Source organism: Electrophorus electricus, chromosome 18 (assembly GCF_013358815.1).
Source record: "Electrophorus electricus isolate fEleEle1 chromosome 18, fEleEle1.pri, whole genome shotgun sequence".
Classification (NCBI taxonomy): Eukaryota; Metazoa; Chordata; class Actinopteri; order Gymnotiformes; family Gymnotidae; genus Electrophorus; species Electrophorus electricus.
This window is the reverse complement of record NC_049552.1, coordinates 6,662,685-6,679,420: the sequence shown is the minus strand read 5'-3', so window position 1 is coordinate 6,679,420 and position 16,736 is coordinate 6,662,685. Positions and strand designations below refer to the sequence as shown.

The 16,736-nt window shown below is 39.2% G+C and overlaps 1 protein-coding gene, 1 long non-coding RNA gene and 1 pseudogene across 2 annotated transcripts; all 3 read left to right on the top strand.

Moving 5' to 3' along the window:
- Nucleotides 1–575: 575 nt before the first annotated feature.
- On the top strand, nucleotides 576–6,184 carry LOC113584325. Its single transcript, XR_003411401.2, has 4 exons — nucleotides 576–743; nucleotides 1,292–1,363; nucleotides 2,488–2,616; nucleotides 6,144–6,184. It is a non-coding gene; the product is annotated as an uncharacterized LOC113584325 (long non-coding RNA).
- A 2,120-nt stretch (nucleotides 6,185–8,304) lies between these two features.
- LOC113584324 (cytosolic sulfotransferase 2-like) lies at nucleotides 8,305–13,182 on the top strand. Its single transcript, XM_027021148.2, has 8 exons — nucleotides 8,305–8,435; nucleotides 9,479–9,614; nucleotides 10,731–10,862; nucleotides 11,341–11,441; nucleotides 11,694–11,820; nucleotides 12,016–12,113; nucleotides 12,385–12,559; nucleotides 12,672–13,182. Exons 2-8 carry the CDS (start codon nucleotides 9,479–9,481, stop codon nucleotides 12,782–12,784), a joined length of 882 nt encoding a protein of 293 aa, XP_026876949.1. The 5' UTR covers nucleotides 8,305–8,435; the 3' UTR covers nucleotides 12,785–13,182.
- Nucleotides 13,183–14,315: 1,133 nt separating this feature from the next.
- On the top strand, nucleotides 14,316–16,515 carry LOC113584310 (annotated as a pseudogene).
- Nucleotides 16,516–16,736: the final 221 nt, after the last annotated feature.

Below are 16,736 nucleotides of genomic sequence, written 5' to 3'. Positions count from 1 at the left end.
TGAGGAAGGGCAGAAAGAGGAGGAGTGTGTAGAGAGAGAGTGTGGGAGAGAAGATCAGCTTGCAGAGACAGTCCCAACCAAATGACATTCGGCAAAGAGGGAGAACTACAAAAGATAAAAGGTTAGAGTACAGATGGGGACTCTACGACCTTTGTAACAATTATTGCATCATGGAAAGATTCTATTTTTCTACGGTGATTCGGCTGCAAATCTTTTCCTAAGGTTGAGCGTTTCAGAAGTACACAATTCACAATACTAATTGTGCATTTACATGCAGGAAGTGATTACAAGCGTAAAGGGATACATAGATTGTGGGAATAAAGTCTTATCTTTAACAGGTATTGCAAATATTTCAACTGTAATGACTCAGGCAGACAGAGGAAGCATCTGTAAGCAAAACACGAAGATTTATTAAATGTCTACATAAAAATAACAGGCAGGAGGATGGTCAAACACATCATGCAAAACTGGGGCAGACCAAATCAAACAGGGTAGGCAAAAGTGAAACCAAGAACAGTTCAACATCCAACAGGGGCAAATAAGCGCAACAAGGGCAGGCCCCCAAACGTCTAATATCAAACAGGGCAAACAGGAACAACATGGACAGGCCAAAGTGCAATAGAAGTGAAATGGCATGGAGACCTCTCATAAGCACAAGAGTCTTTGCTAGTGGACCAGTGAAGCTGACTGGTGGAATGCACTGAAGAGAGTAGGAGCTGTGAAACCAACAGTGGCAAATCAAGGTATTTGAACTTCTCAGAAACACCTGTCAAACTCATTCTGTGAACAAACATTCTAGTTTACCTTTGTTAACAAACTAAAAAAAAAAAAAAAAAGTCTAGGGAGGGTCATATGGGGTAAATTTTAAAAAGGATTTGGCTAATGTATAATGCCAAATATAATGCATAATGTATAACCTGAAGTCAACATAAAGTAAATGAACAAAATTGACATCTGTGATTTCATGTTAATTATTGCATTGGTTATCATGAAGCTGTGTTGACAAATAATGTTCAGTGTAATTAATAACCATTTTGCCTCATTAATCTCCTCCACTCTTCAACATGTAGAACATATAGAATGTTTAGGCATGTTGGGTTTCTAAACAGCTGTGTTAGGCATGTTGGGTTTCTTTTGATAATTCCTAGCACCAAAGATCTTGCCTTAATAGATTAATTCATTTCCTTATTTATCAATAGTTTGAATTTTTTAAAAATACTACAGGTGAAGGCGCTCAGGTGACCCAAATTGTTTCAGTTTGAAGGCATTACTATGGTCCACTATGTTACAGACAACTGGGAGAATTTTCAGATCTTCAAGGCAAGGCCAGATGACATCCTTATTATCACTTATCCTAAAGCAGGTATCCTGTGCTTCGTTTAATTTCTTATCTGACCAAGAGTATTATTGTGGTATAATATGCAGCAGTGCTACTTAGTATTTCAACATAAACTGTACTTCTATGATAAGGATGGGCAATGTCATGCCATCTGGCAACAGTACTAAATGTTTTAGTAAACTGTTTATTAGCTGAATTGAGTGGCCTGATTGAGTTTGACAACCCTCACCACTGGAAATTACCCACTGTAGGAAGTGTTTTAACCTCTGACCTTGGTGTGTTCTATCACATAAAGGACTCATGCCTGAGCATTAAAGTATTACAGAGATTAAAACTGTGTGTGGTGCACCTAGGGAATATTTATCTTAAAAATCAGAGATTAACATAAAGTGGAATTGCTCAGAAAGTATTGCAGGTATTAAACTAGTCAGATTTAACTAGTCAGTTTCCTTCAGTGGGTAGCTTACATTAATCTGGTGAATTTGTCCAGTTGCAAACACTCCTTTCAGGCTTAGCAACTTCAAAGGGGGTAACCACATTATCAGTTTCACCAACAATACTCTTCTCATGCTTGGATTGGTGGATGTAACGCAGATGTAACAGCTGCCTCGCAACAAAGTAGAAATTAACAAAACAGACCACGACACGTGGTCAGAGAGAAAAAACAAACCTCAGGCAGAGTGTGGATGTACTAAACAACAATCAAACCAGGCATTAAATCCAATATGGGAAACCCGAGTGAATAACCTAAAAAGCAGGCAAACAACGTAGGCAGGAATCAAAAGAGTGAAAAGTGGAAGATCTTGGAAGGACTGGACTGCTGAAGTGTGATATATACACTGATCAGTCATAACATTAAAACCACTGCCTGGTGAAGTGAATAACATTGAAAAAGGTGAAAAACAGACCCCTGTTACAGCTGAAACTGCTAATTGTCTTCCAGCCTAATATGAGTCACCGCTGCAGCTTTCTTTGCAGTTGTGCATTTAGCAAATTAGCTACCAGATCATAAAACTTTCTCACGTGGCATTTCTCTCAAATCACATTGAATAGACATATCTAGACCAATTATTTAAATACCATTTTATATATTGTACATACAGTTCCATGGGGTCACATAAACCCCCTGTCGGCTTCTTTTCTGACAGGCACCACCTGGGTGTCCTACATTTTGGATCTGCTTTACTTTGGCAATACGGCACCAGAGCGTCAGACCTCTCTGCCCATCTACATGCGAGTACCGTTCCTCGAGACAGCCTTCCCTGTGACCCCTGCAGGTCTGTGGCCCCTCTTACAGTGATACTGTAAGACTATAACAATGAGTGCTCTGTACGCTGGTGAGGATTGATATGAGGTATTTAAATAAATAAGCATAGAAGTCCAATACACAGTCCATAGTACAGTGGTCAAAAAACAGTCAAGGGTCAAAATACACACACATGAACAAAAACAAAAACAAAAAACACCAGAGCAATCCAATCAGTACATGATGAAGAGACATAGTGTTCAGTAGAATTCAGGTGAGGGTGACCTCTGATGGTTGAAGATGACATTGCTGGGAAGTGGTGTGATGACAAAATTATTAAATTGCTATCCTATTGTGATTGCAACCTACCTTTGAATATGACGCCAATGTTTTCTTCAATTCAACAAAGCTAATGATTGACCAGCATTTGGATGTCCAAATCAAAATACTCACATAACTTTAACAGGGAATGGGCAGAATGCTTATCACTTTCTGATATCAGTTTACAGACTTAGTACCTTAAAAATGTCTCAAAACAGACCTATTTAATGCTGAATTCAGTACTAATGTTCTGTCACTTTTCTTTTTATATTTTACTGTAAACAACATATATGCACTTTTACTTTTCTTTTTTTCTACTGTTCTTTTTTACTTTGTAAACCTATTTTTAAAGTTTCTATACACATAACACACACACACACACACACACACACACACATATATATATATATATATATATATATATATATATATATATATATATATATATGATTGTTCATATGCATAATAAATTTTGCCTTATTTTTCATAACACCTGATGGGTTATGACCCTGCCTTTCCTCATCCCTTGAAATTTGGTCTTAGGTCTTATTATTTGTGGTTATTGTTATTATGATTAGTGGTATAAGCAATAGTAGTAGCACTGCTAACACACATATTATTACTTTCTCCATTACCATTGTAGCAATGATTGATATTAAAAACAATTAGTAATATACGGTCATTAGTCTTAATTACTGATTAATCAATCTTTAGTTTTAATAATCATCGATACTATCACAGTAATATAGGAATTACGTATATTATTATTATGATTATTGTTATTATAGTTACTACCATCATTGGTATTATGATTATCATTATTAATCATGGCTTCTTAATTGATGATTCTTTGCTAATTAATCTTAAAAATAAGTTATATTATAATAATTACAGTGACCATTGTTTCTATTATAGTTATTATGGTCATTATTACTAATTATTATTATTAATAACATTATAGTCACGGTTATTATAATTATTACAATCATTATTCTCACCATTATTCGTGTTATTTTTGTTACTGCTATCATTATTATTATGATTATGATTATGATTATTATTATTAATCAGTATCCTTAATTATTGATTGATCACTCACTAGTCTTAAACATTATTGATATTGTTATAATAATTATAATAATAAGGACTCATATAATTTATTATGGGTACTCTTGTTATTATTGTTTCAATTATTGTTGTTGTTGTTGCTATTATTATTATTATTATTATCATTATTACTTCTTACTAATTGTTAGGTCATTGGCCCTGTTGTGCCTTCTGCTCCTGTCTCTCTCTGGTTTTGACCTGTTTCTGATATTGTTCCCTCTCTAGATGCTCCTTTGTTAATGTAATTAATATTTGTCTCAGTTACAGCTAGGGGTCACTGCGTGCTATCAGGTCCCCTAGTGAAGTGACTACCCTTGTAGAAAAATACAAGGTTAGAGGCAGCAAATTTCCTGCTGCATAATACCAGAGTTAATTCCTGTCTCAGTTGCATCTACGATTTACTACTTCACACCAGAGGTCCTAGTAAAGCAACACATTTCTATTTGGCCTTGCATCGCTACATGAATGTTGCATGTACAGAGGCAAAAATGAATTGCCATGTGTCACCAGGATTAACTTTTTGTCTTAGATTGCGCCTAGGGGTTGCTGATTTTCATCAGGACCTCTAGTAAAGTGATCAACCCTTGTAAGAGCCATAATCTATATCTAACCTGACAGATTTTAGTGTTATGAATTACAAGGTGAAGGCAGCGAATTTCTTGCTGCATGACACCAGAGTTAATTTCTGTCTTAGGTTGCAATTATGATTTGCTGTGTCACACCAAAAGTTGAAGTAAAGTGACTACAGGGCTGTAACTGATATTCAACCAGTCAGATGTCATTTCAATGAATGGTGAGATATTACTTATGTTAACCTATGAGTGGCTGTGTTCTGCACTGCCCTGTGGGTCAAACCTACCAAAGGAGTCATTGCTGATGCGTAATGACAATTATGACGCTCAGATGCAGTCGCGCTACGAGAGTATTACCTGCTTCTAGTGCTTCCAGAACTGTTTTGTTCCGCACTGGCACTGCTTCAGAGCTGCAAGAATCATTGTTGAATGTTGCTTCTTTTCTTTGATTGCTTGCTGCTGTGCTTTTCCTTTGTTTCAAGTTTCAAGTTTGTTTTATTTGTCACATACATAGTCATACACAGTATAATTCGCAGTGAAATGTTTGAGTGCTCTGTCCAAACTGAGGAAAAAGAAAACAGGTGTGCATAGAGAAATATATATTCTATATATGTACAAAAATATATTAACAATGTATGTACAATATATGTATATTATGTTTATATACACAATGTACAATGTATATGTTTATGTATATATGTATGTACACAATGTACAGAATGTACAGTTCCATCTTGTAAATGACACATTTACAGTTTTATGTTACATGGTGGTAATTGAACATATTTACAGTTATGTTACATGGTGGTGGTGGTCCCTATAGTTCATCAGGTTCCCCGATTCAGGGCCCGAATGGCCTGTGGGAAGAAGCTCCTCTTCAGTCTCTCTGTCTTGGTCTTCAGGGAGCGAAAGCGCTTCCCTGACCTCAACAGATAGAAGAGCCTATTGGGATGGGTGGGGTCCTTCACAATCCTCCTGGCCTTGGCACTGCTTGTAGTAGATGGTCTGCAGGTCAGGAAGTTCCGTGTGAGTGACGCGCTCTGCTGAACGCACTACCTTTTGGAGTGCTTGTCTGTCCTGCTTGGTGCTGTTCCCAAACCAGACTGTGATGTTCCCCGTGAGGATGCTCTCGATAGTGCAGGTGTAGAAGTTCCGCAGTACCTTGGAGGGCAGTCTGAAGTCTCTTAGGCATCTCCAGGTAGGCCCTCTCATCGTTGTCCAAGATCAGGCCCATGACAACGGTGTCGTCAGCAAACTTGACAATGATTGTGTAGCCAGAAGTGGCTGTGCAGTCGTAGGTGTACAGTGAGTAGAGCAGGGGGCTTAGGACACAACCCTGAGGAGCTCCAGTGCTGGGGGTGAGGGTGGATGAGGCGCAGTTGCCCACCCATACTGATCGTGGTCTGTCTGTTAGGAAGTTGGAGATCCAGTCACACAGGGATGTATGCAGTCCTAGATCCTCCAACTTAGTAGTGAGTAGGGAGGGGATGATAGTGCTAAATGCTGAACTGTAGTCGACAAATAACATTTTAACATAATTACCCCTCCCTTTGTCCAGGTGGGTCAGTGTGGTGTGGAGTAAGTGTGCAATTGCATCATCAGTGGAGTGGTTGTGGCGGTATGCAAACTGCAGTGGGTCCATGGAGGCTGGCAGTGAAGATGTGATGAAATCTCTGACTAGCTTTTCAAAGCACTTCATCACGACTGATGTGAGGGCAACAGGGCGGTAGTCATTTGCTATGGAGAATAAAGGCTCCCCACAACTGCAATTCAAGATTTATGCTAAGTGCTTCAAAAATTCTTAGGAATTCTGTAATTCTGCCTCTAATTCTATTCTGTGCCATGATATAATGTGATATCTGTGGAGAAACACATCAAGGTTAAGAAATGATAAACATTCCCTGGATTGAGGTGCCTGAGGTTTAATCCACCTATTCCACGATTTATCTCCCCTCCACTCTCCACTCTCTCCCTCTTGCTCTCTCTACTTAAGAGTGACTTCTCTCCTGTGTACGTATACTGGACTGCCTATGTTAGATTAGTGTCCTGAAGATAAAATAAACATCGAGAACATGAAGATTCATATAGTTTCCTGACTCATTATTGCCAAATATCTAACAATTTGGTGCAGAGAAACTAAATGACACACTGACACCTCTTTGGTAATAGCTAAACATCACAAAGAACTGGGAGAATGTTTAGAACTTCAAGGTGAGACCAGATGACATCCTTATTGGCACTTATCCTAAATCAGGTATTCCGCGCTTTGCTTAATGGTTTATCTGACCAAGAGTATTAATGTGGCTGTGAATTAAATCCAGCAGTAAGCAAAGCAAAATTTATTTATATAGCACTGTTGTTAAAAAGCAGCTTTACATATGCCTGGGTCCAAGCCTCAATACAGCAAGCCAAATAAGGCTGAGAGGAAGAAATCCCAAGAGGAACCAAGACTCAAAGGGGGACCCATCCTCCTCTGGTCAACACCAGACAACATGATTACATGGATGATATGAACAAAAGATAAAAACAAATGTGAACTGGGAATAATGATCATCACATCAAGTGGGGGGATTATATTAACATTATAGTCTCTAATTCTGAAGTGTGACATGGTAATATTGGATCAATGTCCTGGGCCAGGTCTGGTGGATGGCCAATTTGGGAAGATCAAGGGTTTCCTTCATCAGGCATGCAGTAGCAAATGACCTTGTGGTGATCCAGTGACAGATGGGCAGGAAGGCAGACAACCTCATGGTGGTAGATACAGGTCCAGAGACAGGGCAGGGAGGCATCTTGCTCAAGCACACATTAACATATATATTAACATATCCAGACCAGCTATTTAATGGCTCAGAAATTGGCCAGGGAGTTGAAAACTGTGGAACTCCATGAAAGATACCCCTGCTTTTACCACTCAAACCCAAAGGTGGAAAATCTCAAGCTTTATACCTTTATATAAGTGTTTGGTAATATTTGCTCTTAATAATATGCATTTGGAACCCATAAATCTTTAAACCAATAAGTGTTCTACAGCTTTAATATTAGAACGACTTAAAACAATTTTTTTCTTTCTCCTACACTGTGATAACATCACACAAACTCGTGGTGTGGCAATCAAAGCAAAGAATGGATGCTGCACAAAGGTGACTGTGTTTAGTGGGTGACATGCTGCACAGCCGTCTAGGGCCCGACTCGGGAAATTGTTACATACTGCAGTTTTCTTCTTTTGAACACAATTCACAACAGTGAATCAGCTCAATTTTCCTCTGGCTATTATTACTATCAGACACATATTCAACCTATTTATTTTGTTGAGAGTAGTCTGTAAATTCAATTATAGACCTGTACTCATAAACAAATAACACAGTGGAAGTGTGTAACTACATCGCAACAAAAACAAAGGTCTACTTGCAATTACACATTCAGGTGTCACGCCTTTTAAAACAATTAGTTTAAGTGGGAAATGCAAAAGCAAAGCATCCCTTAATTGGCCTCTCATCTCCCAAAAGACGCCGTTTCCGTGATATCGTCTCCGATCCGGAGAAAAGAGCTTGCTACAGACTGTGGGCTGACCGATGGGTGACTTCATGAACACACTCCTTGAACGGGAACCAGCCTTGATTGTTCCGGCTCGCGATTGGCTGCAGCTTCGGTTTATACCAAAAAGTGTGAAATAATAGGGGGATTTGGTCCTTCATAAGCGCGTGAAAATACAAAACCTTTATGGTACAAAGGCCGAAAACGTAAAATCTTTAATAGAACCTATTTGTGATTCGACGATTAAAGGCTTTTCAGTGATCTCTAGTGCCTTTTTCTTGCAATTCATTCACTCATTCCACATTTGCAACAGGTAAGTGGTTATTTCACTTCCATTAAACCGATTGGTTTCAAGTATCAAGTGTCAGTAGCTTGTAATAGTTTGAGTCCTTGGTAGACTAAGGTGAATCACTAGGTCCCTCAAAGTCTATACTTTAGGCCTATAAACGTAAGCAGAAAGGGCAAAAGGACTATTTCTAAAAATAGGCTATAAAGATAGATTACATAAATTAGATATTATTTAAAAACACTGGCTATGAAAAATGAAAGCTTATGACTGATTTGACATTGAACTTCAGTCAAGAAAAATAGTAACTAGTCCTCAAATAACTTATTATAATCTTTCCATGGATTGGGTGCCGCAAACTGTCCCTTATGTAGCTCTACTATGATGCCGAACAACCATATTTTAGTTTGATGTCCTAATGAGCAATGGTGAGTAGTTGTAATTTAGACATATTATTTTTTAAAAAACATTGCTTACTTCACAGTTGCTTTAAAGTTGGAGTTAATGAACTCCAGTTGTGGGAATCCACTGGTGTGAATGAGTACAATGTCATAATATTTCAGATATTTTTATAGTCATGTTTGGCACAGTGCTGTTATATAGCCAGATCATTTTGTTTCCACAAGTGGCCAAACCTGTCTTTTATAGTGCTAACACTCTGGATCTTTGGCCTAATCCATCTGCTTGTGGTGCTGTTTAAAGACTTCCAAAAAAATTCGTGGTTATTGACATTTGGACTTGCTGGTCATAAGTCAGAATGGGTGTTTCCTAAAATAAGACTAGAGTTTAGCTAACATTACCACTAACTGACATTACCAGGATATTAACTTATTTGAGCGTGGTGTCGAATTCTGATTTAATTTACTTATGGAAAAGTTTGGAACTCATTTAAAAACCTTTAGAATGAATGAAATTGAATGTGTGTATGTGTAAAGGAAAAGCAGTTTTTATTGCCACTTCTTTGAAAACTGACGGGAAGGATAGCAGATATGCCTGGTTATATAATACCAGTATAGTCTTCAGAAATACTTTTATATATACACTTTTTTTTTTTTTTTGGTCTGTTACAGATGGATCTGCCTCGCCCAGAGATGTTTGACTTCCATGGTGTCCACATGACACATTATTTCACAGACAACTGGGAAAAGGTGCAGAACTTTAAAGCCAGACCTAATGACATTGTGGTTGCCACTTACCCCAAATCAGGTACCTACATGTGTCGGACTTTCACACATGCTAAAAAAAAAAAGAGAACAAACAAATTGTGTTGTGGTTTTATTTATATATATATATATATATATATATATATATATATATATATATATATATATATATATATATATATATATATATATATATATATATATATAATAAAATATTTATTATATATATATAATAAAATATTTATTATATATATATAATAAAATATTTTATTATATATATATAATACAATATTTTATTATATATATATATATAATACAATATTTTATTATATATATATATATATATAATAAAATATTTATTTATTTAGCTGTGGTGAACTTTAATCAATTGGCCTCTCTGCTAATCTCTGATATGAGGCTTGAGCATTTTACCACCGCTCAGGCAAATCTGACTTCTCTCTACCAACAAAATGCTGACATAACCAGTCGAACCTTGGGATAAGAAGAAAAGCCGCACTGACCACAGACAACGTACCTTTTAGGCCCATCTACAGATGCGCCTATTCCTTTATTGTATGTTCGCACATGTCTAGAGTATGCACGTCTGCTACATTGTTTAATTCTATGACGCAGGTTGGGTTCCTGCCCAAGTTGTGCCAGAGTGTGCATAAGTGTGGGGGAGTAGGGGATCTGGATGAGAGGATGCGTTGCAGGGTATCATTAACTTTGTCAGTGACACTGGTGTTTCCTCTGCATGCCCTGCCGGCTATACTGCGTCCGTTTACATCTCCAGGGGCATTGTTTGGCTCTTGTCAGGTTGTATGCAGCATGGTTATTGGTTGGAAAAATGCCCTGCCGCATTTGTTGTGCAGTCAAATAAATTCTGCCAACATTTTTGTTCACCTAACAGCAATCTATAAAGCAGGGTCATTTCCTCTCCTCTTAATGTCATTGGTGACATGTCTCTGTGTAAAGAACTTCACTCTGAACAATATAGGTTATATTCCTAATGTGTCTACTGAAAGCAAGGCTGTCCCTGAATAAGTCAGAATTCTAAAACTTACTAACACTGCAGCATTATGTTGTATGATTATATGATGTATGATTTGAGTTAGATTTTTAAAAGCTGATTTTAAATGACCCCCTGCCTCTCTGACAGGTACCACCTGGGTCTCCTATATTCTAGACCTGTTGCATTTTCGTCAGACAGATGCAGAGCGTGAGAACACTGTTCCTCTTGATGAAAGAGTACCCTTTTTGGAGTTCTTCATGCCATCTTTATATACTCCAGGTCATTAGGAAACCTACAGTATGCTGCTCATCTAATTACTGTAATCCATGTTTGACACTGCATTTATCAGGTTGTTAAAGGGGCTGGATTTTTATGTTAAGAACACAAGGTTACATAAGGGAGCAAAAGGTTTGGAGCCATTACATAAGTAATGCTGAATGTTCATCATAGATCTTTTTGTTTCTAAAGTAGTATTTCAGAAGTTCTTCACCAGCCCATTTTTTGTGAGGTCCATGTCAGAGTACCGAACATAATTATTACTGCATAATTCTGATATGCAATACTTTTTCTTTAAATCAGATCAAAAGCAAAAATGAACAGACATTATTGAAACGTTTGTCAGGAGCAAAAAAATGCCAACTAGAACATATTTGAATATATATATATTCATAAATATTAAAATAATATTTAAATATAAGGGGGTGTTGCACTTTTTTTTTTCTCCTTTCCAAAGAAAAACAATTTTTTATTCACACAGGTACGGAGATGGCAGATATGTTGTCTACTACTCCTCGCATCATCAAAACTCACCTTCCTGTTCAGTTTATGCCCAAGTCCTTCTGGGAGCAGAGCTGCAGGGTAGAGTATGTAGGGCTTCCTGAGGTGGCCTCCCAAGAAACACAGGACCTCCTTTTGAACTTAGTAATCTTTAATAGAAGCCTCATTATATGAAATATGTTCCCATGAAGCTATTCAAATATACTGCGTCATAGCAATAAAATCTTCTCCTTTTCAGCTGAAGTAAATTTGACATCATGCACCTTGGTTTATATAACATCTCTGTTTGATTCATGATAATCTGTGGGTATGTACTGTCCCTTTTATCTACAGATTGTGTATGTTGCTCGCAATGCCAAAGACAACGTTGTTTCCTACTTCCACTTTGACTGCACAGAAAAGATACAGCCAGAGCCAGGAGACTGGAAGAGTTTTCTGCAGAGATTCAAGGATGGAAAGAGTGAGTCACTGAATCAGCAACTGTATGCATGAACAAGTGAATCTGATACATTTCACTCCATATGCACAATCACTACATTTTTTTAAAACTACATGTGAACAAACCACCTTTTCAAATATTTGAACTGTGTAAAATACTGACTCCTTTTTCTGGCCAAAAATCTCCTCATTTACTTTGCCTTTAAAATTCCATCAGTGGTGTTTGGCTCCTGGTATGACCATGTATGTGGGTGGTGGGAGAAAAAGCAGATGTACTCCAATATACACTACATGTTCTTTGAGGATCTGGTGGAGGTGAGACTCGCATGCTGTTGTCAGATTTCAGATGACACGTGGTTGGGTCCCCATTTTGCCTTTACATTTACAACCTAGTCAGTGGATTTGGTACAGTAACAAATGAAATTTGCAAAACGAATGAACTCTTGAATGAGTTAACAAATAAATGTTTATTCAGTATAGTTCCTTTTTTTTTAAAAAAAAATGTAATTAATTAAAACAAATTTAACATCACAGAAGTATCAAGTATAAATGTTTATTGGCAGCATTTTTGGTTTTGGTGCTTCAGGACACTGGGCGTGAGATAAGGGGCCTTTGCTCCTTTCTCGGTTTGTCCCCGTCAGAAGACGAGAGGGAGAAAATTAGAGGAGCTGTTCAGTTTGATGTTATGAAGGCCAATCCGCTGACCAACTTGGAAGATGACACGACACTGGACTTCAGTATCTCTCAGTTCATGCGTAAAGGTGAGTTAAGACCGGCCGTCAGGTAGACAGAAAAGGAGTAAAGGATGTTTGTGAAGTGTTACGTTTGCGCTTTATGACCCCTCTTCCTTTCCTGTATGTTGACGCATCTTAGGGAAGGTCGGGGACTGGAAGAATCACTTCACTGTGGCTCAGAATGAGCAGTTTGATGAACACTACAAACAGATGATGAAGAACGCCACTCTACAGTTCAGGACGGAAATTTAGAGCAATATTAAAGTACCCTGTTTTATCATTTACTTTTTAATTCAAGGTCAGGGGTGTGACTAGACTCATGGCTGATTTCGGAAATCAAAAATCTAAACTACACTCTTATGTTTGGTAGATATACCACAATGGACTGGTATATGTGACAAATGAGTGCAATTTATGGGAATGTCCTAAGTACATGCAGCAGTTTATAGTTCCTGTTATGGCCCTGCTGACAACCCACCCAGTGTTCCCAGTCTCACCAGGGCTACTTAAACCCACAGGCTCTTTCCTCCATTGCAACTAAGTGAAGTCTGTATGCTTTTCGATTGTAGATGGTGTTGGATGCTGGAGCCTTTCTGTCTCCAGGCACCCAACGCAAGGTCTCTCTGTCTCTCTGTCTCTGTCTGTCTCTGTGGCTCGTTCATGCAGAGAACATCTAAACTCGCTTCTTTCCTTTCTCATAGACCCTTAGAACATGCCTCGCTTTTCCCTGTCATCCTGTAGATTGGATAGTAGATATAGGACATTTTTTATATATAATATAAAATTACACACACTGTGCTTTCCTCAATAAAGTGGAACTCTCTTGATTCACTACCCTGGTGTCACTGTCTCTTGACTTTCCCAGATTGATCCAGCTACAGAGGGTAACTTGGAGGAGATTGAACCTAAAGGACTGGTCACTTTGAACCAGTTTCTAACAGGGGTGATTAAACCTTCATTTATATAAAAAGAATGCTCTTATAAAAAATGTGTGATGTCTGAGAGAAAAGTGTTTTTTTTTTTTTTGTTTTTTTTTTAAAAGACTATTAAACAGATTCCTTTAGCTATTTGTTTGGGTTCTTCTCTCCCCCCCAGCACAAGGATTTTAAATGTAATGCATAGACTAAAATAATTTTGTTCCTTACATATGTTATTTTTATTTTAAAGATGCACATTGATTTAAATTTTGGTGGAAAATTTGAAAGGATACAGATAGAAATTAAATCTGAAATAAAAATAAGAGAATTTTACTCTCTGGAGATGCATCTAATATAGTCCGTTTTCTAATCACCCAGAATTTAATTTAACTCAAAGCCATATTAGAATTAGGAGCCATTTGTGCAGAATGGTTTCTTTAAAGGGAAAAAGTACCCCCATGCTGTTTAACTGGCCTTGTTTGCTCTCAAACAGTGTGGTATTTTCCTGCCAAACTGAATTGATTTTGCTTGGAACTTGCGGAGTAAAACTACAAGGTCACCACCTGGATTTAACTAAGCCAATAGGTAAAAGCCTCCCATTGCGTAATTACTGCATGGGTGATGTTTCAGCTGGCAACGTTACTTAATCCTAACTGATGCAGTGAGTAGCTTCGCGTTTGTTAAACAACCATGTCGAAAGACACATCCTGTGGTCATGGAAAAGATGTTGTTGTTATTATTGGCATACATCTAAGGAGATTGCTGAAGTTGGGTTTAGAACTGTCCAATGCATTATTTAAAAAGTTGAAGGACAGTGGGGAAACATCATCTTTGAGGAAGAAATGTGGTCAGAAAAAAAATCTCGAATGATCGTGTTCGGCGATCGCTTAAATGTGTGAAATTAAATCTTAGAAAAACAACTGTATAACTCGGGGATATGTTTAATGGTGAAAGTAAGAGCATTTCCACACGCACAATGTGAAGGGAATTTAAGGGATTGGGACTAAACAGCTGTGTAGCCTTAAGAAAACCACTTGTTAGTGAGGCTAACCGACAAAAATGGCTTCAATTTGCTAGAGAGCATAAAGATTGGACTCTGGAGCAATGGAAGAAGGTCATGTGGTCTGATGAGTCCAAGATGACTGCCAGAATTCATTGGGCTCAAATTGTGAAAGAGTGGTTCAGGGAGCATGAGGCATAATTTTCACACATGGATTGGCAAACTTTTTCAAAAATAACATGCAGCTAAGTGAAGTCTTATATGTTTGTGTGTGTATATATAGATCAAGGATCTGATCCGAGATTACTACAATAATTTCAGGATGAGGGTCACTTAGGGGGCAATAACATCAGACTGGCATCTTGGGAAAGGCATAATAACAGGCTGTACAATCTCTGTTATTCTCTTTGCCCTTGCCATGAACCTGGTGATCAAGTCAGCCGAGGTGGAATGCAGAGGGCCCCTAACCAAGTCTGGTGTATGGCAGCCCCCCATTAGGGCGTTCATGGATGATCTTACCATCACGACTACATCCGTCCCAGGGAGCAGGTGGCTCATGCAAGGACTTGAGAGACTTATCACCTGGGCAAGGATGAGCTTTAAGCCCTCTAAGTGAAGATCCATAGTGCTGAAGACAGGGAAAGTGACTGAAGAGCTTAGGGAAGCTATTTGATACAAGCCTGAAAGATTCAGCTGCCGTCCAGAAGTCCAATGACAAGCTTGGAGCTTGGCTCACCAAGGTCAACAAGTCTGGCCTGCCTGGTAGATTTAAAGCCTGAATCTACCAGCGTTCCATCCTACAAAGAGTCTTGTGGCCTCTGCTGGTCTATGAGGTCCCGCTGACAACAGTTGAGTCCCTGGAAAGAAAGATCAGCAGCTTCCTCCGAAAGTGGCTGGGCCTTCCACGGAGTCTCACCAGTGCAGCACTGTATGGGACAAGTAACATCTTGCAGCTACCCTTCAGTGGCCTCACTGAAGAGTTTAAGGTTGCATGCACAAGAGAGGTCTTGCAGTACAGGGACTCCAGTGACTGTAAAGTGTCATCAGCTGGCATTGAGGACAGGAAGGAAATGGCAGGCTGAAAAGGAAGTGCAGGTGGCAGAGTCTCGCGTCAGACAAAAGGCACTGGTTGGTAGTTTGGTGATGGGCAGAGCGGGCTTGGTTTACTTCCCAAAGCCCAAGGCAAGGAGAGACACTATCAATTTCAGGAAGAGATCCAAGCAGCTGTGGAGGAAGAGAGAGTCACCAGGGTGGTGGGACTCCGGTAACAGGGCGCGTAAACTAGGTGGGAGAACATACTGCAGCGCAGGATTTGCTGGTCAAACATCATGCAGGCAGACTTCCATTGTGTCCGGTTCCTTGTGTAGACAGTTCGATGTTCTACCAAGCCCAGCAAACCTCCATGCTTGGGGAAAGAAAGAGACATCTACCTGCCTCCTTTGCTCTGGAAGAGGCTCTTTGGAACATCTCCTCAGCAGCTGCCCAAAGGCACTTGTGGACGGTCGCTATCGGTGGTGCCATGACCAGGTGATTAAGGCAGTTGCTGAGAGCATAGCCTCAGCCATTAGCACCAGTGAACAGCATCACGCCCAAAAGAAGGTAATCACCTTTATCAAAGAGTTAGATAAACCTCAGGCACGACTCAGAACAACAACGGGCCTCGTCCACACAGCCTCCGACTGGCAACTCCTGGTTGATCTGGGAAGGCATCTGAAGTTCCCTCAGCAAATAGCCGAAACTTCACTCTGCCCAGACATGATCATCACCTCTGCTGCTTCGAAACATCTGATCATGCTGGAACTTACCGTGCCCTGGGAAGAGCACATGGAGGAAGCCAATGAGAGGAAGCATGGCAAGTACCGGTTACTGTTGGAGATGTGCAGAGGCTGGAGGACGAGCTATGAGCCCACAGAAGTGGGCTGTAGAGGCTTTGCAGGTCGCTCCCTCTGCAGAGTTCTCAGTCGACTTGACTTCTCAGGATGGCTAAGAAGAGGGCCATACAATCTGAAACTGAAGCCGCAGACAAAGCCAAAAGATGGCTTTGGCTCAAAAGCCCTGATCTGTGAGTAGCTGCTGGAATGCAAGTCGGGGCTTGATCAACCCTGGCTGGATCCCCTGGGTGAGGGTGTCAGATGTTGAGAGACCCGAAATATCCGATGACTCCAGATTACATCACTGATGATGCGTCTCAGTGCATCCATGAGATGTTTCTTGCACTATATATATATATATATATATATATATATATATATATATAAAAAATCCAAAGAAGATTCTAGATGAGAAA

Bases quoted from the DNA above. Each gene is read 5' to 3' on its own strand.
- LOC113584324 (XM_027021148.2), top strand. From the start codon at position 9,479: ATGGATCTGCCTCGCCCAGAGATGTTTGACTTCCATGGTGTCCACATG. The intron at 12,114-12,384 runs GTGAGACTCGCA...TTGGTGCTTCAG, and splicing joins TCTTTGAGGATCTGGTGGAG to GACACTGGGCGTGAGATAAG. The intron at 12,560-12,671 runs GTGAGTTAAGAC...GACGCATCTTAG, and splicing joins CTCTCAGTTCATGCGTAAAG to GGAAGGTCGGGGACTGGAAG.